Raw genomic sequence first — 25,393 nt, forward strand, 5'->3', positions numbered from 1 at the left:
GTGAAGAAAAATACTTTTGTGTTTCCTGATTGTGGGCTCTTGGAAGTTTCTTTTCAAAGTCCCATTGCTGGTGACCCACTGAAAAATTGCTTATCAACTAAATTTTATGTTAATAATATTTTATCGGCATTTGATTGAGCACTACAAAACTTCCCCCAGCTTTATTAAGGTATAAGCACTTATCCATTTTCAGTATAGGTGGGATGAGTTTCAGCAATTGAATACAGTCATGTAACCACCCCTGCAATAAAAATACAGAACATATCCATCATCCAAAATGTTCCCTTGTTCCCCTTTTGCGGGCAGTCCCCTCCCTGGGCCCCTGACTCCAGGCAACCACTAGTCTGCTTTCTGTTGTTATGCTTTGTTTTTGTTTCTAGAATGCCATATAAATAAAATAATATAGAATGTAGTATTTTGTGTTTGAGTTTTTTTCACTTGGCCTAAAGTTAGTTCATATACAGGTGACTCTTAAACCACAATGGTTTGAACTGTGGTGGTCCACTTACACACAGATTTTTTTTAATAAGTATATATTGAAAAAATTTTTGGAGATTTGTGATAATTTGAAAAAACTTGCAGATGAACCATGTAGCCTAGAAATACTGAAAAATTTTGAGAAATAGGTATGTCACGAATGTATAAACTGTATATAGATATCAGTCTATTTTTATCATTTACTATCATAATAAATACACAAATTTAATATAAAAAGTTAAGATTTACCAAAACTTACACAGTTATAGACTGTACATGGTGCCATTCACAGTCGAGGGAAATGTAAACAAATCTAAAGATGCAGTATTAAGTTATAACTGCATAAAATTAACTGTAGTACACACTGTCCTACTGTAATAATTTCGCAGCCACCTCCTATTGCGTGCAGTGAGCTCAAGTGTTCCATTTAAAACGTCATGTGATACTAATCATCTCCTCGTGAGCCATTTGTCTCCTCAGTAAATTGCACATCACAGTAAAAAGTGACCTCTCATAGTTCTCATGTGTTTTTCATCATGTTTAGTGCAATACCGTAAACCCTGAATAACACCGTGGGACGCATACAAAGCAATGCCACTAGTGATGCTGGAAGTGCTCCCAAGAAGCAGAGAAAAGTCATGATGTTACGAGAAAAAGCTGAATTGCTTGATAGGTACAGTAAAGTGAGGTCTGCAGCTGTGCTTGCTCACCATTTCAAGATAAATGGATCCAAAATAATGACTATTGCAAAAAAAAAAAAGGAAATTTGTGAAGTTGTTGGGGCAGCTACACAAGCAGGTGCAAAAACCTTGCACTTTTTGCACAATCCCTTTCTATCTTATACTGAAAAAGTAGCTTTTACATAGGTGCAGTGTGCCTATAAGAAAGGCTTAGTAACAGACTCTAACATGATTCGAGGAAAAGCAGTCATTAGATGACAACTTAAACGGCAAAGGCTCTAAAGCTGGAGAATTTAATCAGCAAAGGATGGTTTGATAATTTTACAAAGAGGTTTGGAGTGAAAAAAAAAAAGTCAAGATAACAGGAGAAGCAGTTTCTGCCGACCAAGAGGCAGCACACGAGTTCCCAGACACCATTAAGAAAATCAGTGATGAGAAAGGATATCTGCCTGAACAGGTTTTTAACGCAGTACTGTAAACCTTGAATAAAACCATGGAACAAAAGTGCCTTATTCTGGAAAAAAATACCACAGAGGACATTTATTAGTAAGGAAGAGAAGTGAGCACCAGAATTTAAGGCAGGAAGGGATAGGCTGACTCTACTGTTTCGTGGAGACACAGTCGGGTTCCTTGAAGGAGGAAGATAAACAACAAGGCGTGAACAACGTGAACACTTTTTCTGCATTGGTTTCCTCAATGCTTTGTCCCTGAAGTCAGGAAGTACCCTGCCAGGAAGGGGCTGCCTTTTATAATTATTTTGATACGGGACAATGCCCCTGGCCACCCAGAACCCCATGAGTTCAACACTGGAGGCGTCAAAGTGGTCTAGTTGCTCCCAAACACAATGTCTCTAATTCAGCCATTAGATCAGGGGGTTATAAGGAACCTTAGTCTCATTACACAAGGCATTCTATGGAAAGGGCTGTCCATGCTGTGGAAGAGAACCCCATGAGAAAAAGAGATCGTCATGAAAGTCTGGAAGGATTACACCACCGACGATGCCAATGTTGTTCTAGAAAAAGCCATGAAAACCATCAAGCCCAAAAAATAAATTCCTGCAGGAGAAAACTGCGCTGAGATGTAGTGCATGACTTCACAGGATATATGGCAGAGCCAATCAAGAAATCAGGAAAGAGATTGTGGAGGAATTCAAGAGCTAATAATAGATACCACACCAGAGGAAATAACAGAAGATGACTTGATGGAGATGAGTGCTTCTGACCCAGTGCCGGATGATGAGGAAAAAGACATAGAAGAAGCAGTGTCGGAAGCACATTGACATTAGACTATCTAGCAGAAGGGTTCCAATTATTCAAGACTGCTTTAGACTTCTTTTACGATGTGGACCCTTCTCTGATATGGGCACTGAAACTAACAGAAATGGTGAAGAAGGATTGGTACCATACAGAAACATTTTTAGACAAATGAAAAAGCAAAAGTCAGGTAGAAATTATGATGCATTTGCGTAAAGTTATATTGAGTGTGCCTGCTCCTCCTGCCTCCCCTTCCACCGCCTCTGTCTCTTCCTCCTCAGCCTACTCAACATGAAGATGAAGATGAAGACCTTTAAGATGATCCACCTCCATTTAATCAATAGTAAATAATCATCATGCTGTACAGTTAATGAACTTACCTGTTGTATGTGTGAGTGTGTGAGTGTGTGTGTGTGTGTGTCTTTGTTTGAAAACCTAATAACTATACAGCAAGAACTGTAAGAAATGTTTTTGTGTCCTCATCATCACCTAAAGGTTCACCATGCAGAACACTGTGTGTAACTTTTGTATTGGAGTGGAGAGCCTACCCTTAGATAGGCATAAAGTTAGTGATATTTCATATAAAATTAACAAAAATGTGCTCTCCCTCTGCTTGGTGGTGGGCTGGTTGAAGATGGAATCCACTGAGGAAAGGCCTGGGTCTTCGTCACCTTGTGTGCCGGCCCAGAGTGGCACTGGGGAAGCCTGTATAACATCTGCTGCAGACCCCCTGAAAATCAAATAGGCTTGGATTTGGACATTCTCAGTAGGAATGATTAAAGGCTGATGTGACCATAAAGAGATAATGCTAAGCAGCTGATAGATTCTGTAGTTCTGCTTCATTCCCAGATAGACACTGGATTCATCTGATACCAGAATTTTATATCCCACGAATCAGTGAAGTCATATAATTTTTTAAAAAGGAGCCAGTAACATACAATGGAAAAAAGAAAGCCTCTTCAGTAAATGGTGCTGGGAAAATTGGAAAGACACATGCAAAGGAGTGAAACTAGACTGCTGTCTGTCATCATGTACCAAAATTAACTAAAAATGGGTCGAAGACTTACACATAAGATGTGAAACTATAAACTGCATAGAAGAAAACAGAAATGAAATTTCAGGAGACTGAAACTAGACCTGAGTTTCTTTCTAGAAACTTCTTTCCCAACCTTGGAACTCTTGGCTGCTGTAAATTCTGGATATACAATAGCTGATGACATTTTTCTTTTATGTATGAAGGTAGATGATTCTTCCAATTGAACCTGGAAGCTGAGTTTTCTCACCAGAAATGGTTTATAGAATCAACTTGCAAAAAGGAGCACCCTAGAAACAAGTCAGTGAAGGGTTTGTCTATGAGAACAGAACACATGCCATGAAGAAGCAGCATACTTTGCAGCATCTGGAGACCTCACTATCGATTACGTCTTTGTGTGAAGACATGCTGCTTTGTAATTATTGCAAGTGTCGCATCAAACTCTGTGGTTATGCAGGGGTCACTGCCTGCTCTCACATTTTCTGTGATCATAGCATGGCAATGGTGAGTTTAGTCGCTCACCAGGTATCTGCCCTGCCTGCAACAGTACCCTTTCTGGTAAGCTAGATATTGTCCAAAGAGAACTCAGTCCATCAGAGGAATATAAAGCCATGGCACTGGCAGGACTTCGACCAGAGATTGTGTTGGACATTAGCTCCCCAGCACTGGCCTTCTGGACTTACCAGGTATATCAGGAGTGTCTCTATCAAGAACACAAATTCAGCAAGGCTGAGGGGCCATCTGAAGCAGATGGAGAAGACATATACTCAGCAAATACAGAACAAGGATGTAGAATTGACCTCTACAAAAGGGGAAGTCACTTCCATGAAAAAAGTGCTAGAAGAATACAAGAAAAAGTTCAGCGACATTTCTGAGAAATTTATGGAGTGAAATCGTCAGTATCAAAAGCTTCAAGGCCTCTATGATAGCCTTACGCTACAAAACATCACTATTGCTAATGAAGAAGGTACCTACCCTTGAGCCATCCATGATCTATCACAATCTGGTATTTTTGGCTTCCCATTAGGGAACAACTCCAAGTTTCCTTTGGGCAGTACACCAGTTCGAAATCGAGGTGGTGGAGATGGAGATTTTCAGTTCAGACCATTTTCTGTGGATTCTTCCAGAGTACCTGAACCCAGCAATCGCTTTTTTGGTTTTGCCTCCCCAATTCATGAATTAGAACAACAGCAAGTCTCTAGCATAGCCTTTAAAGTAGAAAGAATTTAGCTCACTTTATGGAATGTTTACTTTCAGTGATGTCATAGCAAATAATCTTTATTCTAGATCCCTGTGCTGTTGGTGACTTCCACCCTGTGCTATTAAGTCTTTGAAGCTGCCTTCACATTTTCAATTTATAAGAAACTCAGTGGCAGGGAGGAGTGGCTTTCGAGTCTGGTTTCTTTTTCTATTTCCATTATTTAAAGCATGAGCATTTTATTAAACTCAATTTCATTGTGAACTGTTGAGTTTTCACCACTAGCAAAATGGTTACAAAATTATTGGATGTTTTATAGATCACCTGTTGTGGCTGTCTGGGCTATGTGACTGAGCTATATGTTTTTGCATATGTATAAAAGCACCTATGTTATATGTCTACATGTCACTTTGGGTTTTGGTATTTATGCATATATGTACAGGTATGTCCCTTTCCTTATATTGATATTTTGCTGCATTTGCAGGTATATTTATGTGAATAATTTGGTCTCAGGAAATGGCGGTGTGTCTATAGTTTATTATTTGGGTACGTACATTTATTTTTATATATTAAGGTACTTCCCCTTGTACTAACTTGTTTGGAGTGTTTATGCTCAGTCAGTGAGTGAGAGTACAATTTGATGCACATCTGATTATTCCCTATTTCTATTTAAAAATAATTCACATTGATAAAGTTATTTTGTAAAGTTGATTTTTTTGCCATTTATTTTAAAATAAAATTACTCTTCCTTTACTGTTTTGCCAGCTGTTGCCTTGGGTTTACTTATTTAGGAGTACACTTCTAAAGCAGAAAACGTACAATGTGTTATTGATGTTGAGAGATTAATTAAAATACTTTTAAAAATTAAAAAAACAAACAAGTAATGTGTTACTTTTCTTACTGTTTTATAACTTTGCTTGCAAAAAACTGCATTACCATACAGTACGCCTCTCTTGCGTATAATTGGAGAAAACGTGTATCAGCCTATCATCGCAGGTAAGTGGTTTTAAAAAAATGTTAACAATGTTTCCAGTACTGTGTTATAAATATGATTGTAATACTGTATGCCATAAAAATTTTATAATGATTCATTTGTTAGAATATAGGCTAGGCTACCGTGAAGCAATCATATCAATTACACTAGGCTACCATAAAGCAGTCATATTGCTGCTTCTTTGTTTTCAATGCATGAATTGTTATACCTGTAAATGAACATGAATTTTTTTTTCACATTATCTTTTCATTTTTGATGTCTAGTGTTAATAATATATATAACATCTATAGTGCTTTCTATCATATAAGACCATATTGATGTGAGTATTGACAGATGATTCATCTTATAAACAGATGATGTAAATTTATTGTAGCGATAAATACAACAAAGTACTATAAATGCATTTTCTCTTCCTTATGATTTTCTTAATAACTTTTTTCTCTAGCTTAATTTATTGGAAGACTACAGTATGTAATACATATAATGTACAAAATATGTGTTAATTGACTGTTATCTATAGTGTTTTGCATCACATAAAACCATATTGATGTAGGTAAAGTAAGGCTTCCAGTCAACAGTAGGCTATTAATATTTAAGTTTTGGGGGAGTCAAATGCTATATATGGATTTCCAATGGTGTGGGGGATCAGTTCCCCTAATCCTCGCATTGCTCAAAGGGTCAACTGTAATTTAAAACTGTTTTTCAAACTCTGTGTTACAATTCATTAGTGGATGGTACAAATTTAGTGAAGGCTTTCAAGTTTGTGGCTCAGCATGTAAATAACTTAGAAGTCACCATTCTGTCCTCACAACATGTAATTAGCTGAATAGACTGAAAAACCAATGACTCTTCTTAGAACCATCAGAGACATGAGGTTACAGGGCAAATCAGGAGCCCCAAAACTGGAGTGACAGATAGACAAATACAGAGATTGACAACTTACTGCAGCAGAAATCTACAAGCAAAAATCTCTGCAGGAACAAATACCAGAGTAGGAAACCTGGACTGTAATTGATGAATTGCTGAAGGCTCAGCATGGACCGTAAAAACTCCAGGCGCACCTAGTCATGGGAAGGGTCCTCACACTTTTGTGATGTTTACATCCAGGAGCTCTACCAGGTCCTCACAGTGAATCCCCTTGAGCTTCCAGCAATAGTAGGGGAAAAGGAACCAGTGCAAAGATTCCAGAGTTCTGTTCTTCTTAACAAGATCTGCCTTTAAGAAAAACTATTTTACAAGAGCCTAAACTTTTGGGGTTTTATCAGAGACTAACTAACACAACTAGGGGGAGGGAAGTGCACAAGTCTAGCAGCCTTCAGTCACCCCATCCCACCTTCGCAAATAAATCAAAAACAAACAAAACAAACTAAGAAGCACTTGATGAAGTTCATAGTTTAGGGCACAAGCTCACCAAAGACCCAGATCTCATCATAGAACTACCCTCACCTTCCCCCATACCTTCCCACTACATTACTAAAGACCTAGTTACCACACTTCCTTTTACCCAGTACATCATGTCTAGCTAGCAAAATAATTACGAGGCATACTAATAGGCAAACAACACAATTTAAAAAGATTGAACAAACATCAGAACAAGACTCATATGGTTAGGAATGTTGGAATTATCAGACCAGGAACTTCAAAAAACTGATTAATATGCCAAGGGCTTTTATGGAAAAAGCAGACAACATACAAGAACAGATAATGAAAGTAGAGAGATGAAAATTCTAAGAAAATTTTTTTAAAAACTAGAGATCAAAAATACTATAACAGTAAAGAATGTCTTTGATGGGCTCATCAGGAAACAGGACACAGCTGGGGAAGAATCTTAGAGCTTGAAAATATGACAATAGAAAGTTCCAAAACTAAAAGCAAAGAGAAAAAAAGACTGGAGGAAAATAACCAGAACAGAATATCCAAGAACTGTGGGACAACTAAACATATGTGTAATGGGAATATCAGAAGGAGAAGAAAGAAACAAGCAATCTTTAAAGCAACAATGACTGAGAATTTTCCCAAATTAATGTGTGACATCAAAGCACAGCTCCAGAAAGCTCGAAGAACACCAAGCAGGATAAATTCCAGAAAAACTATACCTAACCATGTTATTTTCAAAGTACAGAAAAATCAAAGATAAAGAAAAAAATCCTGGAAGAACTCAAAGAAGGGGGAAAATCCCGAAATCTTACATATGAAGGAGAAAAGAATCACTTCTGACTTATTCTCAGAAACTGCAAAGCAAGAACACTGGAGTGAAATATTAAAGTATTGTGAGGGGAGAAAAAGTCACCAACCTACAACTCTGTACCCTGAGAAGTTATCCTTCAGAAGTTCAGTTGAAATAAAGACCGTCTCAGTTCAACAAAAATTGACAGAATTTATTGTCAACAGACTTGCCTGGCAATAAATGATAAAAGAAGTTCTTTGGAGAGAAAGAAAATGATATAGGGTCAATATTCCAAGAAGATATAACGATCCTTAGTGTGTATGTACCTAACAACAGTGCATCAAAATACATGAGGCAAAAACTAAGAACTGAAAAGAGAATAGATAAAACCACTAATACAGTTGGAGACTTTAACACCCCTCTACCAGAAATGAACAAATCCAATAGGCAGAAAATTAGTAAGGACATAATTGAACTCAACAGCATGAACAATAAACTGGATATAATTGACATCTACAGACTACTTTATACAACAGAAGATTACATATTCTCAAGCTTACATGGAACATTCACCAAGATAGACTACATTCAGGGGCATAAGAAATACCTTAACATATTTAAAAGAATAAATATACAATGTCTGCTCTCAGATCACAATTAAACTAAAAATCAATAAACTGAACTAAAAATCATTAACAGAAAGATAGCTGAAAAAAATTCCAAAATATTTGTACATGAAACAACACACTACTAAATAACACATGAGTCAAAGAACTCTCAAGAGAAATTAAATGAAAATGGAAATACAATTTATCAAAACCTTTGGGATGCACCAAAGACAGTGTTTAGAAGGAAATTTATAGCATTGAATCCATATATTTAAGAGAAAAAATATCTAAAATCAATAATCTAAGCTTCCATTTTAGGAAACTAGATAAAGAAGAGCAAATCAGTTCCAAAATAAGCAGAAGAAACAATAAAAATTACAGTAGAAATCCACAAGGTAAAAGCAGACAGAATACTTCCTAACCCGTTCTATGAGGCCAGCATTACCCTAATACCCAAACCAGACAAAGACATTACAAGAAAAGAAATCTACAGACCAATATCTCTTATGAACAAGAATGCAAAAATCCTCGACAAAATATGAGCAAATCGAATTCAAAATGTATAAAAAAAAATTATGCACCACAACCAATTGGGACTTATCCCAGGTATGCAAGGCTGATTCAACATCTGAAAATCAACTAATGTAATCCATCACATTAACAGACTGAAGAACCACATGATTATGTCAACAGACGCAGAAGCATTTGATGAAACCCAACATCCAAGTATAATAAAAATTCTCAACTAACTAGGAACAAAGGGGGATTTCCTCGATAAAGATTTACAAAAAAAAACCTTCAACTTACATCATACTTACTGGTAAGAAACTAGAAGTTTTCCCACTAAGATCAGAAACAAGGCAAAGACATCTGTTCTCACCACTCCTTTTCAACATTGCACTGGAAGTCCTAGCTAATACAATAAGGCACGTAAAGGAAATGAAAGGTATACAGATTGGGAAGGAAGAAATAAAAGTGTCTTTGTTCACAGATGATCACATATGTAGAAAATCTGAAAGAATCGACAACAATAACAACAAAAAACTGGAACTAATAAATGATTATAGCGAGGGTGCAGGATACAAGATTAATATACAAAAGTCAATTGTTTTCCTATACATCAATGATGAACAAGTGGAATTTGAAATTAAAAATACAATACCATTTATATTAGCACCCCCAAAAATAAAATAGGTATAAATTTAACAAGTTATGTGTAAAATCTATATGAAAAAACTATAAAATTCTGATGAAAGAAGTCAAAGAACTAAATAAATGGAGAGGTATTTCATGTTCATGGGTAGGAAGACTCAACAGTGTCAAGATGTCAGTTCTTCTAAACTAAATCTATAAATTCAACACAATCCCAATCAAAATCCCAGCAACTTATTTTGTGGCTATCCAAAACGTAAGTTTATATGCAGAGGCAAAAGACTCAGGATAGCCAACTCAATACTGAAGAAGAACAAAGTTGGAGGACTGAAACTACCTTACTTCAAGACTTACTATAAAGCTACTGTAGTTAAAATAATGAAGTACTGGTGAAAGAACAGATAAATAGATCAATGGAACAGAATAGAGAGCCCAGAAATAGACCCACATGAATACAGTCAACTGATCTTTGACAAAGAAGGAATGGTAATACAATGGTGCAAAGATAGTCTTTTCAACAAATGATGATGAAACTGGACATCCACATACAAAAAAAAAATGAATCCAGACACAGACCTTACACCTTTCACAACTATTAACTCAAAATGGATCATTGACTTAAATGTAAAACCCCAAACTATAGAACTCCTAGGAGATAACATAGAATATCTAGATGACCTTGGATATGGTGATGCTTTTTTAGATACAACAAAAAAGGCACAATCCATGGAAGAAATAATTGATAAACAGATGGCAAGTAAGCATATGAGAAGATGCTTCACATCATATGTCATCAGGGAAATGCAAATTAAAACAAGAAGAAACAGGCCGGCTCGGTGGCTCAGGCACTTGGAACTCCGTGCTCCTAACTCCGAAGGCTGCCGGTTCGATTCCCACATGGGCCAGTGGGCTCTCAACCACAAGGTTGCTGGTTCAACTCCTCGAGCGGGATGGTGGGCTCCTCCCCCTGCAACTAAGATTGAACAGGGCACCTTGAGCTGAGCTGCAGCCGAGCTCCCAGATGGCTCAGTTGGCTGGAGCACGGGCTCTCAACCACAAGGTTGCCAGGTCGATTACTCGAGTCCGGCAAGGGATGGTGGGCTGCGCCCCCTGCAACTAGCAACAGCAACTAGACCTGGAGCTGAGCTGCGCTCTCCACAACCAAGACTGAAAGGACAACAACTTGACTTGGAAGAAAATCCTGGAAGTACACACTGTTCCCCAATAAAGTCCTGTTCCCCTTTCCCAATAAAATCTTTAAAAAACAAAGCAAAACAAAAACACAAGAAAACAAGAAGAAACAAAATTTGGAACACTGAATACTAAATGCTGGTGAGGATGTGGAGCAACAATGTAGGAATTCTCATACATTGTTGCTGAAAATATGGTATATCCACTTTGGAAGACAGTTTGACAGTTTCTTACATAACTAATCATAATTTTACCATACAATCCAGCAATCCTGCTCCTGGTATTTATTGAGTAAATACCAACCCAAATGAACTGAAACTTACATCCATGCAAAATTCTACATGCCGTCTTTATAGCAGCTTTATTTATAATTGCCAAAATTTGGAAGCAACCAAGATGTCCTTCAGTGGGTGAGAGGATAAATAAACTGTGGTGGTACATCCAGACAATGGAATGTTATTCAGCACTGAAAGGAAATGAGATATCAAGCCATGAAGAGACATGGAAGCAACTTAGATTCATATTAGTAAGGGATAGAAGCCGATCTTAAAAGGCTACATACTGTATAGTTCCAAATATATAACATTCTGGAAAGGCAAAACTATGGAGGCGATGAAAAAGATCAGTGTTTGTCATGGGTTGGAGGGAAGGATGAAGAGTAGAGCACATAGGATTTTTATGGCAATGAAACCGTTCTGTATGAGACTACAATGGTAGACACATGTCATTATACATTTGTGCAAACTCAGAATGTACAAGCGTGTACCCTAATGTGAACTATGTTCTGTGAGCGACAATGATGTGTCAATATAGGTTTGTTGACTATAAAAAATGTACCACTCTGATGTGGAATGTTGATAGTGGGAGAGGCTGTACGTGTTTGGGGATGGGGGTATATGGGATAATCTCTGTGCTTTCTGCTCAATTTTGTTGTGAATCTAAAACTGCTGTAAAAAAATAAAGTTTATGAATTTTTAAAAACGCAAAAAAATCATTTAGTGATTTTTATTTAAAATAGAATAGAAAATATCAAACAGCATTTTATATAATTAGGATAAGTACTATTTAGTAAAATACTTGTGTCAAACATATATGAATATAAATACAAACACTCATGTGTATAGAAGAGGTCTCAATGTGAAATGTATTTCTTTTCTGTGGATCTGGTCAAAAAAGTTTGAATGTCATTAAAAAATATGTTTCTTTTGCCTCTGAAACATAAATAAATTCTTTTTCCTTCTCTATTAGAAACAAATCTTAACATACCTGCTCCGACATAATTTACAGCTTTAGCAGCTCTGACTGCAGCTTCTCCAAGCTTTTTTCTTACTTCAGGTTTAATACCAGGCTATGAAAAAACATTTAAAATAAATGTCCATTGGTACCTTGCCCCACTAAACATTTCCGTTAAGACCCAATATTGCATCTCTGTGTATCAAATATTGCAATGAAGAAATTATAAGGATAAAAAGCTAATCGATACATTTCATCAAGAAATACTGTCCTATACTACAGTTTCACTGTCACAATACCAAGGTTTAATGGTTCTGCTAGTAATTTCTATGAATTGCAGATATTACTCAGCATAATGACATATCTTTGTCCCTTGTATCTAAATAACAACTTATGTAACTATATGTCCACTTAAAATTACATCTGTCAATATGAAAACTTTGAACGATCCCTATTTTAAGATAATAAAACAAACCCAATAATCATGATGGTGAACCTTGAGATTCCAAGTTAATAAGATAGGTTCATACATAAAAAGAAATGTATGCCAATAAATAGGCAAAGCTTCTAACATTTGAAAAATTGCTCTACAGATACTTATATTTAAGTAGCCTGTTTAAAAATAAGGATTTACTGAAATTATTATTGATATTTACTTCAAATGGTAACATATACTCAAATTAAATTTGAATATGAGAATAACAAACTGATTAACCAGAAACCTCAGATCCCTGACCTGATAGAAATACATATTGATAAAATCATGTATGGTAGCCCCCCCCCTTATCCATGGGGGATATGTTCCAAGACCCCTGAAACCATGGATAGTACCACACCCTATATATGTGTTTTCCAATACAAACATACCTTTTCACTTAAAGGAAGCACTTTACAGCATCTCTTTGGCATAACCGAATTGCCAGCATCACTACTCTAGCACTCTGGAACCATTATTAAGTAAAATAAGGGTTGCTTGAACACAAGAAATGTGATAGTTGATCTGATAACCAAGATAACTACTAAGTGACGAACGGGCAGGTGCTTGGATCAGACTAGATTTTCCTAGAAACTATCAAATGGAACATGGCCCTCTGTGCCCTCTGGATGGAAGCCCCAGAACATCAACCCTTCTCATCCCCAATACTGTGGTGGGGGCCTTATCCTTACATTACTACTGGGAAGTGGTTGTCCAGCAGGACTTGGGGAGAGATACTAGCTTCACAGATTTCATGTGAAAAATCGAAGCGACCAAGGTTTCCATTACGGAGAAGCTTCCAAGTTTCTTTACCGGGTACTTACCCCTGGAGCTTCCTCAATGATCTTCTGGTGTCTCCTCTGTACACTGCAGTCTCTTTCAAACAAGTACACAGCATTGCCATAGTGATCACCGAACACCTGGACTTCCACGTGCCTAATTAAAAGCAAACACATGTTAATATACTTTGTTAAAGATGACAAATATCACATGCATTGAGCCAAAGTGTTGGCCAAGATAACCAGGATTCCTATATTTTCATTTTAAGACGGGGCATTTTGATTTCAAAATAGAAGATATGAATTAACAGAACTATAGTTAATCTTGTAAATACCTAATGAAAAATTTTACATTTATTGGATGAATATAAAAAAATGAAATGACTGGGAAATAAGAAAAGACAGAAAACATAGAAGACTGTATTTATGACCTCAGAGTAGGGGCAAGTTAAAAAAGTACAAACTGCTAAGGGAAAGAATGATAAATCTGACTATATCAAAATTATAAGTTATAGTTTGATTTCATATATCCCTAAAAAGTCAATGAAACTATTTTTATGACCAGGAGATTTTTAAAAATCAGCTCTTTATAAACTATGGTAGATTGAAAATTAAAATGGCTCACCATAAAATGTTAAGAAATAAATTAATATGGATCATTAAAGACTACACTAACATTAAATCAACAAAACAAAAAAAAACAAAAAAGAGCACATTAATGTTGAGTATAAAACATCAAAATTATGAGAAATCATATTAAGAGTAAATGCACATAACACTTATGAAAACAAGATAACACAGACCATCTGGTGAACATAAAGCATTCTTCTCAGTAGGCTTATTTTGATATGTTCACACTGCAGTTCACCTCACATATTCACCACCATCATACAGAAATGAGCAATCAGCAAATGTTTTCCCTGTTGATATTTCAAAATAAAAATTGTCAAACATAGAGAAAAAATTAAAAAACCCAGGAAGTCTTGTAAATGTACTCTTCAGCACAGTGGCTCATAAGTGTTCCTTTTTGTTCACCTCATGAAGCACTTTATTAAATGGCTTAGGAGAATTTATTTTCTTGATATATCATTTCTACTGAATGTTCCATTTGAAAATATTCCTGCCTGCCCAACACAACAGGAGCTGATTTCTTCCTTTTGGATTTAACTTCTTGACATTTCCTCCTCTTTTTATTTATCCTTAAGCTATTATCACCAAATACATCCTTGCTATTATTATTTTGAACCAACTGTTAACTGTAAGATCAAATAAGAATAAGAAAAATAAGAGATTTTATTTTACCTTCATCTATTCCTTCTCTAATGCTCTTCTTGATCTGAGTTTTTGATCTGTATCATTTTCCTTTTCTTTGAACAACTTTTGTTATCATTTCTTGTGAGGCAAGTCTACTGGAGAAATTCCCTCAATTTTTGTTTGTCTGAGGACATCTTTATTTCTCCTTCATGTGTGAAGGATAATTTCATTGCATACAGAATTCTAGGTTTGTGTTTTTTTCTTTCAACACTTTATATATATTTCACGCTACTCGATTCTTGCTTGCATGGTTTCTGGTGAGAAGTCTGATGTAATTCATACCCTTGTTCCTCTGTAAGTAAGGTGTTTTTCCCCTCTGGTTTTTTTCAAGATTTCCTATTTGTTTGTCTTTGTTTTCCAGAAGTTTGAATATAATTTTTACAATTCTTTGATATTTATCCTGTTTCATATCCTCTGAACTTCCTTGTTCTACAGGCTGGTGTCTGTCATTAATTTTGGAAAAATTTTGGCCATTATTACTTGAATTCGTTCTCCCACTCCTTTCTTTCTTCTCCTTAGATTAATATAAAATAGTATTCAAATAACCAGCTGTTATACCTTTTAAAATTGTCCCACAGTTCTTGGAAAGTTCATTTATGTTGTGTTTGTTTTCATTCTTGTTTCTCTTTGTATTTGTTTGGGAAGTTTCCATTGACGTATGTTCGAGGTCACTAGTTCTTTCCTAAGCTTGTCCATCCAGTTTACTGATGAGTCCATCAAGTGCACTTTTCATTTCTGTTACAATGTTTTTGATTTCTAGCATTTCCTTTTGATTTTTAACTTAGAATTTCCATCTCTCTGCTTACACTACCCATCTGTTCTTGCATGTTGTCAACTTGCTCCATTATAGCCCTTCATATATTAACGAGTTCCTTTAAATTCCATATGATAATCCCAAAATTTGTGCCACTTCTCAGTCTGGTTCTGATGCTTCCATTTGTCTTCAGACTGTGCTTTTTCTTGCCTTTTAGTATGCCTTGTAATTCTTTTCCTAAAAGCCAGACGTGATGTATAATAGGAACTGAGGTAAACAGGCCTTTAGTGTGACATTTTATATTGATCTGACTTGGAGATGTGCTGTGTTTAATGTTTGCAGTAGCTATAGGTGCCAGAGGCTTCACTTTCATCTAATGTCCTTGTTTTACTTTGTTTTCTCCTATTGTGTTTGGGTTTCTCTAAGAACTGCTTCTTACACAGCATTGGTGTCTTGCAACTCTTTCAGTTGTAATCCACTGTTACTATACATGAGCCCTGGTGACACGGCAGGGTATAAAGGAGGGAAAGCATTCCATAATCTAATGATTAAATTTTAGTGTTCCAGTGGCTATGTGACTCAGTGCCTCAGAAGTTTTTCTTACCTTCCCCCCACCCTGCTTTGGTGAAACAGGAAGTTCAGAGGTTAGACTCGGCTAACTGCCCTTCCCCCAGAACAGAAAAGTTTCTGGCAAAGTTTCCCTTGGAGTGCTGGCCTTTGTAATGGAGAACTGCTCTTGGCCTATTTCAAAATGGTTACTTTTCTCTTCCCCTGGCCCAAAATGTGAGGAAATTTTTCTCAGATTTTCACTGTAAGGACCCAATGATGTTCCTGACAATTAAACCTATGAAAATTTGGGAGGGAAGGGGAATCCCCCTAACACTGGGCTCCATGGAGTTTGTCACTATCAAGCTAGTACACACTCAGCCACCAGTAAAGTGTCAAAATTCCCATATAAGTGTTCCTACCAGTTTATGGCTCCAGCAGCTTCTGCTTCCAGTAAGCCGGATCTCAGAAGATTCGTTGTCTTCACAGGCCTGTCCAGATTTCAGGGAGGCGATTTGCCCTGTAACCTCATTTCTCTGATGGGTCTAAAAGTCGTTGATTTTCATTCTGCTCAGGTTTTTACTTAATCTTCATATGTAACGGCTTCCAAACTTTTTACATGTTCAAGCTGAACCGTTTGTTTTTCAAATTCCAATTATAAAATTCTACCATTTCTACTGACTCTCCCTTATCTTTTAGCTGCTCCAGGGAAGGAGACACTATAGCAGGACTCCAGGTTCTGAAAGGAACATGTGGGGCCACACCAGGGGCCACACAGTTTTTATTCTGAGTTCTCAAAAGTTGAAAACACTTTTGCTTTGGCTGCTTACAAAGGAAGGTCATTGAGGATGTGTGGTCGGTTTTGATTTCTGTACTCATCAACTCACTTGTGTTATTTTACTTTTGCTGACTGACCTTTTCTGTTGCTTTATCTAACTTAGATGTTCTGGAGCACAGTGTCTGAGAAGCAGGAGGTGCATCAAATCCTAGCCCCTCCAATCAGCCACTGCGGATGTCTGGCTAAACAGGTAGGTCCAGCCGGAGTCTACCAGGAATGCCTTGAAATGTTCTAATAGGTCTAAAGTTTTTATTTTCCTATTTACTCATATATTTTTAATTCATCTAGAATATATATTGAATATGAAGTGAGGAAGGAATATGGTTTCTTTTATTATCCTCCAAATAGTACACTTTGAAGACTATTTTCTATCCTAGCCTTTCAGATAAACTCAATAGTTCTCATCAGATTTTTGTTAATGTTTGTGACACACACACACACATATATATAATTATTTCTTTTTTTCAGTTACAATTAACATTCAATATTATTTTAATTTCAGGTGTACAGCACAGTGATGAGACATTTATATAATTTATGCAGTGACCCCCCTTTAGTTTAGTACCCTCCTGGCACTATACTAGTTGCTGCAACATTACTGACTATATTCTCTATGTGGTACTTTACATCCCCATGACTATTTTGTAACTGCCAATTTGTGTTTCTTAATCCCTTCACAGTTCTGATGAGATCTGTAAAACATTGATATCTACTTTTCTCAGTTATCAGAACCTCCTCGACAATTTTCTGCCATCCCATTAATTCAACAGGTAATTATTTAGTGGGATATAACATAATATACACAGCATGATTATCATGATAGTAAAATACTACTAGAAAATGCAGCATAGAAATATATAGAAATGCTAATACTTTAGAGGAATGAGACTGAGTGACTTCGTTTTCCAACTCCTGTATTTTCCAAAAGTGTGTAATGTATTCATGTTACTTCTATATTTCAAAAAATATTGACACCTATCATGAAGAAAGTAGCATTCTAGGTAGTATATAGGGAAAATTAAAAAGAAATATACTAGCAGGTCCTTAATTCCCAGGAATTTCCCAGATATTGGGGGAATAAATTATTATGTGAGGTAATATATGCCTAACATTTTATAAGGAAAGAATTTACAACTCAAAAAGAAGTTTCAGGCATTAAGTTACAGTCACTGAAACAGCTGGCTGATGTCCCCACAACAATTCTAACTCGAGAGTATGCCAATTTGGATAGCCAGGCTATTGTTTTTCGGAAGGGAGCCCTCAATTTACCTTAGTATCTCCTCTGTTTTTTCCTTACTTCCGCTAACTGGTGGCATGTGCTGTGCTCTCCAAATCAACTGGCCTTTGGAGGTCGACTTTTTTTTTTTTTTTTTTAACTAACAAACTCTAAATGAATTTAATTTACCATGCCATGCTCAGGGATAGTTCTAAGCTTTGTACAGCCTAAAACAAAAACAATCTGGGGACCAGCTTTAAGAATACAAAATTAGGTACAGGATCTTGGAAGAGGCTCAAACAAGGGAAGGGCCTAAAGCTTCAGTATATTACCTTCAAGGTAAATCCCCTCTGGTTATGGGTCTTAAATGAGTTATTCTTTATAAAATCACTTGACTTACAGGATATCTATATCTATATCTATATATCTTTATCTATATCTATATCTATGTCTATATCTATATTCTATATCAATGATAGCTATATATATATATCAATATCTATATCTCTATATCTATATACATATAAATTACCACAAAATCTATGAAACAGGAAAGTTTTATAATCAGTATCTTATTTTAAGCAATAGACATGAAAATAAAACTCCAGAAAATAAAAACATTTTAGAAATTTACATGGCATTTGTTATGGTACCTAGAGAAGCAACTTAGTGCAGTGGTCAAGTATGAATTTTGGAGTCAAACCACCTGGGTTCAAATCCAGGCGTCACTGTTTCCTAGCTGGGAGACCTCAAGCAAGTCACATGACCACTCTGTTTGCTCAGTATCCTCATTTGCAAAATGGGAATAATACCCAACTACTGGGGTTCTTGTAATAATTAGACTAGAATTAGGATAGCAAAATTAGTTACTGTATGTAAAATACTTAGAATCTAGTACACAGTAAGTGCAATATAAGTGTGAGCTGTTAGTATTATTTATTAACAACACAACTACAATTCGATTTGGGTAACTACTTCCATTTTCTGAGCATCTCAACTGATGGAGTTCCACAAAATATAGCTTAATTTCTTACAATAATTTTTTTTATTTTGAAAAGACCCTAAATTCCCTTAACAAGAAATGAACTGAATGAATTAATAGCATTATCAATACCATGGAACCATTAAGCCCAATAAAAAAGAATGAGGTAGGTCAATATTTATTGACATGGAAAGATGCCTATGATAGAATATTAGCTTACAATATTACATAAGATTCTATTCACTGCTCTTCTGTATGTATTTTGTATGCTGTATGTATATGTATAAATGTTTCTATTCACATAGAAAATGCCTGAAAGAATGAATATCATACTATAAAAGTGGTTACATCAGGGGGTGAGATTGGGGAACTTATGTACTTATATCCTATTAGAACTTATATTTTACATAATGTGCATGCATTTCTTTTACAATTTAAAAAATATGAGTCAGAAAAACAAGCTGAACCCACCGTGGCGTGTCCACAAACTTCTCAATCAGCATAGCATCATCATTGAAAGACTTCTTGGCTTCCCTCCGTGCTGATTCTAACTGCTCTTGAAATTCTTTTTCGAATCTGGCAATCCTCATTCCCTAAGATGGAAAGATAGTTATGACTACAACATAAATAAAACAAAGAAGACTAGCCTGAAATGGAAAACGCGAGCACACACAATCTTACTTTTCCTCCTCCGCCACGGACTGCTTTAATCATGACGGGATAACCTATTCTCCCAGCTTGCTCTTTCAGGCATTGGTCTGATTGGTCCTCGCCATGATAACCTTCCACAACAGGTACTCCAGCAGCAGCCATTATGGATTTGGATGTGCTTTAGAATAAAAAAAAATAAAATAAAAAATAGAAAAAAACCCTTAATGTACCCCAATTCTATGTTGAAATATTTCCTACAAGAGAAATGAATACAACCCAGTCTATAAAATACAATGGAACTTTTTAAAGAAAATATCCCATATATAAAAAAAGGACTACAGCCTGAGACAACAAATACTAATACAAATATTAAAATATCTGCTAATTTTCTTCAATCCAGTTTTTTATATGGTAGCTCAATACAAATTAGTTAAGTATTTTCTTTAATTTACTGGAGTGTCAGATAATTTATGCCTATGACAACAAAAGCATACAATTAACATGTCTGTTATAGTTAAAACAAACCATTTCAATTGACCCTCCTCTATGGCTGTATTTAAAAGATATAAATTCAGGGCCGGCCCGGTGGCTCAGGCAGTTGGAGCTCCGTGCTCCTAACTCTGAAGGCTGCCGGTTCAAAGCCCGCAGTGAGCTGTCAACCACAAGGTTGCCCGTTTGACTCCTGCAAGGGATGCTGGACTGAGCCCCCCAGTAGCAACAGCAACAGCAACTGGACCTGCAGCTGAGCTGTGCCCCCCACAACTAAGACTGAAAGGACAACTTGAAGCTGAATGGCACCCTCCACAACTAAGATTGAAAGGACAACTTGACTTGGAAAAAAGTCCTGGAAGTACACACTGTTCCCCAATAAAGTCCTGTTCCCCTTCCCCAATTAAAAAAAAAAAAGATATAAATTCATACCTCTTTATTCCCATGTCTCTAATTGCAGATGAAGGAGGACCTACAAAAATAATTCCTTCTTGCTTACATAGTTCGGCAAATTCCATATTTTCTGAAAGAAAACCATATCCTGGATGGATAGCCTAGAAGTGAGCAATAAAAAGATAAATTTACTAGCCCTCCACTGGCAAACTGTGATGTAGGTAAAGTCATCTTCCTCTGGGAGGTCTCCTCCCACGCTTGTGATAGGTACACTGGGGTCTTTACGAAATCTGTTTCCAAACAGATGTATAAAACATTCATACTGAAGTTCTGAAGCCTTACCTGAACCAGAAGAATTTGTATTTCTCTTTATTGTGGTAACGTATAGATAGCATAAACTATTAATACCATCTTCACCACTTTTAAAGTGTACAGTTCAGTGGCATGAAGTACATTCACAATGTTGTGCAACCATTACCACCAGCCATCTCCAGAACATTTTCGTTATTCCATACAGAAACTCTGTATCCATTCAACATTAATTCTCCATTCCTTGGTAAATTTCTATCTTAGGAATTTTACTTTCTGTCTCTATGCGTTCGTTTATTCTAGGAACCTGACATAAGTGGAATTGTATAATACTTGTCCTTTGTGTCTGGCTTATGCCCCTTAGCATACTGTTTTTGAGGTTCATCCACGTAGTAGGTGTATCATAATTTCATTCCTTTTTAAGGCTGAATAATATTCCACTGTACGTATATTCCACGTTTTGTTTACCATTCAGGTGTTGATGGATATGTGGATTGTTTCTACCTCTTGGCTATTATGAATAATGCTGCTATGAACATCGGTGTACATGTATCTGAGTCTGCTTTAAATCCTCTTAGGTATCTTAGGTATATATCTAGAAGTGGAATTGCTGGATCATATAGTAGAGAAGAATCTGTATTTTAATTTAAAATAATACTGCTATTAGGGTAGCATGCCAGGGAATATTTGTAAGTAGGAGTCAAGGTAAGGGGGATTTGTTGACTCTGCCATCATATAAAGCTGGCCTAGAACTGAAACCAGGGTACCCAAAAGTTGAAAAAGAGCACACAAGAGCAATACTTTTCAGTTCAGGTCATTACGTGCCCATGTCTTCTTTCTCAAAAAAAAAAAAAGCTAAGAAGCAAATATAAAGTCATATATTAATGCCTATAAGAGGACATACTTTAGTGAAAGAGGACTATCTCAGACTTTTGCCTAGTTACTTGCATCTTATTCAGAGTTTTAACAATTTGTCTGGCTTTCTAGCTCACAGAAGAGGAAAATCAGAGACTGAAAGACAGCATGATTTCTAAATGCAAACATACTGACAGGAAAAAGGGAAGAAACAAGAAAGCAAACAGCAGCTTAAACGATTTAATGAGGGATGAAGCCACTCTCTCTCCAACTTCAATAGCCCACTTTTGTCCTTTTTCAAAAATGTTACATTCAAAGATCACTTGAAAATCAAAGGGGTAAACTTCCAATGTCTGGGAAACTCATATGAAAAGAAAAACCCACATCTTAGACAGCAAACAACAAAATGCTAAATACTGAATAAAATGCCAGAAAGTCAGAGTTTGACATTAGTCTGAAATTTTGTGTGTTTTTTTAATCAATGTTCAGTTTTAGATGTTTTCCATGAAATGTCCCAACATTATTTATGCTAGGCAAAGTGAAAAGGTCTACACTGAGTCCTCTGGTTTTTTATCAGGGTTTTTTTTTTTACAATACATAACATTCACCTATTTATAGTTCCCTGAATTTAGTAAATGTATACAACTGTGCAACTATCACTTTAATCCAGTTTTAGAATGCTTCCATTACTTAAACTGTTCCTATGTGTTAGGTGCATAACTAATTCTTGCTTTCAGAACCAAGCAACTACTAGACCAGCTTTTGCCTTTTTTATAGTTTTGCCTTTTTTACAAATTTCATGGAATAATGCAGTACACAGTATTATGTGTCTGATTTCTTTAACTTAGTGTAATTTTTTGAGGCTCATCCATGTTGTTGTATGCATCAGTAATTCATTTCTTTTTATAGAAGTGATTCCACTGTATGGGCATACCACATTTAATTTATGCATACATTTGGATTTCTTCCAGTTTGGGGCTATTATGAATAATGCTATTATGAACATTCATTCAAGTCTGTGAACACATTTTTCACTTCTTTTGGATAAATGCTCAGGAGTGCAACTGTTGGGTCAAAATATGGTTAAGTATATGTTGAACTTTTAAAAAACCAGTCAAACAGTTTTCTAAAGTAGCTGTCCTATTTTGCATTTCTACCAGCAATGTAGATGGTTCCAAGTTTCTCCACATCCCCATCCACACATGGTATTGTCAGTCTCTTTTGATTTTAGCCATTCTAGTGGGTGCATTGCACTACTGCATTTTTAAAAAACATTTTATTGATACATTATTCATATACCATAAACTTACCCAATCCAATGATTTTTAATGTATTCAAAGTTGTGCAATTATCACCATAATCTAATATACTGAGTGAGATCTAATAATGTAAGTTTTCATTACCCCAAAAAGAAACAGCATGCCTCTAAGCTGTTATTCCCCATTCCCCACATATCCTCAGCCCTAGGTAACCACTAATTTACTTTGTCTCTATAGACTTTTCTGGTCTGGATATTTCATATAAATGGAATCATACTACTAACAATTGTCACCCCAGTAAATTTAATTTTAAAAAAAATGGAATCATACAATATATAAAGTCTTTTATGACTGGCTTCTTTTACGGAACACAATATTTTCAAGGTCCATCAGTTTTTTAGCATGTATCAGGACTTCATTCCTTTTTATTGTTGAATAATATTCCATTGCATGGATGTACCACATTTTAATTACTCATTCATTAGTTGATGGACATTTGCATGATTTCCACTTTTTGGCTATTATTAATGCTGCTATAAACATTCATGTGTAAGTTTTTGTATAAGTTTTCTTTTGGATATATATCTAAGAAGTAGAGTTACTGTTTCATATTGTAACTCCATGTTTAAGCTTTCGAGGAACTGATAAATTGTCTTCCAAAGTGGCTGCACCAATTTACATTCCCACCAGTAATGTATGAGAGTTCCAATTTCTCCAAATCCTTGCCAACACTTGTTATTATCTGTCTTTTTTATAGTAGCATCTTAATGAGTGAAGTGGTACCTAACTGTGGTTTTAATATCCATTTCCCTAACAGCTAATGATACCAAGTATCTTTTAATGAGCTTGTTGACATTTGTGTATCTTCTCTGGTAACATGTGTATTGAAATCTTTTGCCCATTTTTTTTCAATTGGGCTGTTTGTCTTCTTATTATTGAGTTGTAAACTGTCCCTTATATATTCTGGTTAAAAGTCTTTTATCAAATAAAAGTTTTGCACATATTTTCTCCCAGTCCATGGCTGGTCTTTTTATGTTCTAAATGTTTTATTTCGAAGAGCAAAAGTTTTAAGTTTTAGTGAAGTCTATTTTATCAATTTTTTCTTTTATGGATCTTGCTTGTGGTATTATAGCTAATACATCTTTGCCTAACCCTGTCAAAGATTTTCTCCTGTGTTTTCTCCTAGAAGTTTTATGTATTCCATTTACGTCTATGATACATTTCAAGACAATTTTTTTTTTTTTATGAAAGGTGTAAGAAAGGGTGTAGGAACTAGTCTTTAGATTTATCTTATTGCATATAGATATCCAGTTGCTCTAGCACTGTTCGTTGAAAAGACTACCCCTTCCCCATTGAATTACTTTAGCACCTTTATTCAAAAATTAATTGACCATATATGTAAAACTTTCTATTCTGTTCCACTGACCTATATGTTTATCCTTCTGATACCACACTGTAGCTTTATAATGAGTTTTGAAATCCGAGAGCTTAAACCATACAAATTTGTTAGTCTATCAAAATTGTTTTAATGGTATACTAAGCCATTTGGCTATTTTAGGACCAGCTTGTCAATTTCTACAAAAAAGCCTGTCGGGATTTTGATAGAGAGTGCATTAAAGCTACAGACCAATTTGTAAAGAATTGCCATCTTAACAAAATTGACTTTTCCAATGATATATCTGTTCATTTATTTAGGATTTCTTTAATTTCACTCAACAATGTTTTCTAGTCTTCAACACATTTGTCTTGAAATGCTTTTTCTAACTTTATTACTAAGTGTTTGATTTTTATTGATGCTATTATTAATGTAATTATTGCCTTAATTTCATTTTCAAAGTATTTGTTGCTAGCCTCCCTTCTTTTGAACAGATACATAATTTGATAGAATACTGATGAACTAGATAAATCCTCTCCCTTCATTAACTAAAGAAAAGCACTTGCAAATATAAAGTTCAACCACCCACTCTGGGAATGGCATCAAGAAGTTTGATTTCTCTGAGGAAGAACAATTTAATACATCCAAACCATAGCATTTTTGAGCAGCTGAATGGACTAAAAAGGAAAAAGCAACAACACTACTACTGTCAGCAATGGGCTAATTGCCTAGCTGTCAGGCATGTATTTAGCTGCCAATTCACCCTGGTGGGTCACAGGGTTGCAAGACTGTCTAGACTGTTCATTCCATAGTATTAACAGGAAAGAGAGAAAACTGACACAATATCTCCTACCCTGAAATCTCTACCAAAACAATCTCTTCCACTCCTGTAATTTTCCCCATTCTGCCCTGTGCACGTTCAAGCATATGCACAGATCCAAGGCTGGTGGTGGTGGTGACTCTGCCTTCAGGCACAAATGAGATGCATCCTTTCCGTGGTGGAGGGAACAAGTACTACTCTTTAAATTCCTATTACCAAGCATTTCCTACCCACATCTGTGATACTTAAGACATGGCTTTCCTTTTGGTCAACCAATTTGCTTAATCGAAACTTCTAATTAAACAACACCTTCCCTTTTCCCAAACTTTCTATATTCATTAAAGTTATTTGC

General features: G+C 35.9%; 1 protein-coding gene and 1 pseudogene across 1 annotated transcript in view; one reads left to right on the top strand and one right to left on the bottom strand.

Annotated features, from left to right (window-relative positions):
* MCCC1 (methylcrotonyl-CoA carboxylase subunit 1) overlaps nt 1-25,393 on the bottom strand; it is a 57,790-nt gene that overhangs the window by 21,529 nt on the left and 10,868 nt on the right. The window contains exons 5-9 of the mRNA XM_019735834.3: nt 20,463-20,584; nt 19,572-19,719; nt 19,362-19,483; nt 13,286-13,397; nt 12,020-12,101 (exon numbers count right to left, since the gene is read on the bottom strand). Coding sequence (XP_019591393.3) covers nt 12,020-12,101; nt 13,286-13,397; nt 19,362-19,483; nt 19,572-19,719; nt 20,463-20,584 — 586 coding nt within the window. The remainder of the gene's footprint in view (nt 1-12,019; nt 12,102-13,285; nt 13,398-19,361; nt 19,484-19,571; nt 19,720-20,462; nt 20,585-25,393) is intronic.
* On the top strand, nt 3,651-4,809 carry LOC109449510 (E3 ubiquitin-protein ligase CCNB1IP1 pseudogene; annotated as a pseudogene).

Source organism: Rhinolophus sinicus, chromosome 17 (genome assembly GCF_057876585.1).
Source record: "Rhinolophus sinicus isolate RSI-liver-muscle chromosome 17, RSI-T2T, whole genome shotgun sequence".
Lineage (NCBI taxonomy): Eukaryota > Metazoa > Chordata > Mammalia > Chiroptera > Rhinolophidae > Rhinolophus > Rhinolophus sinicus.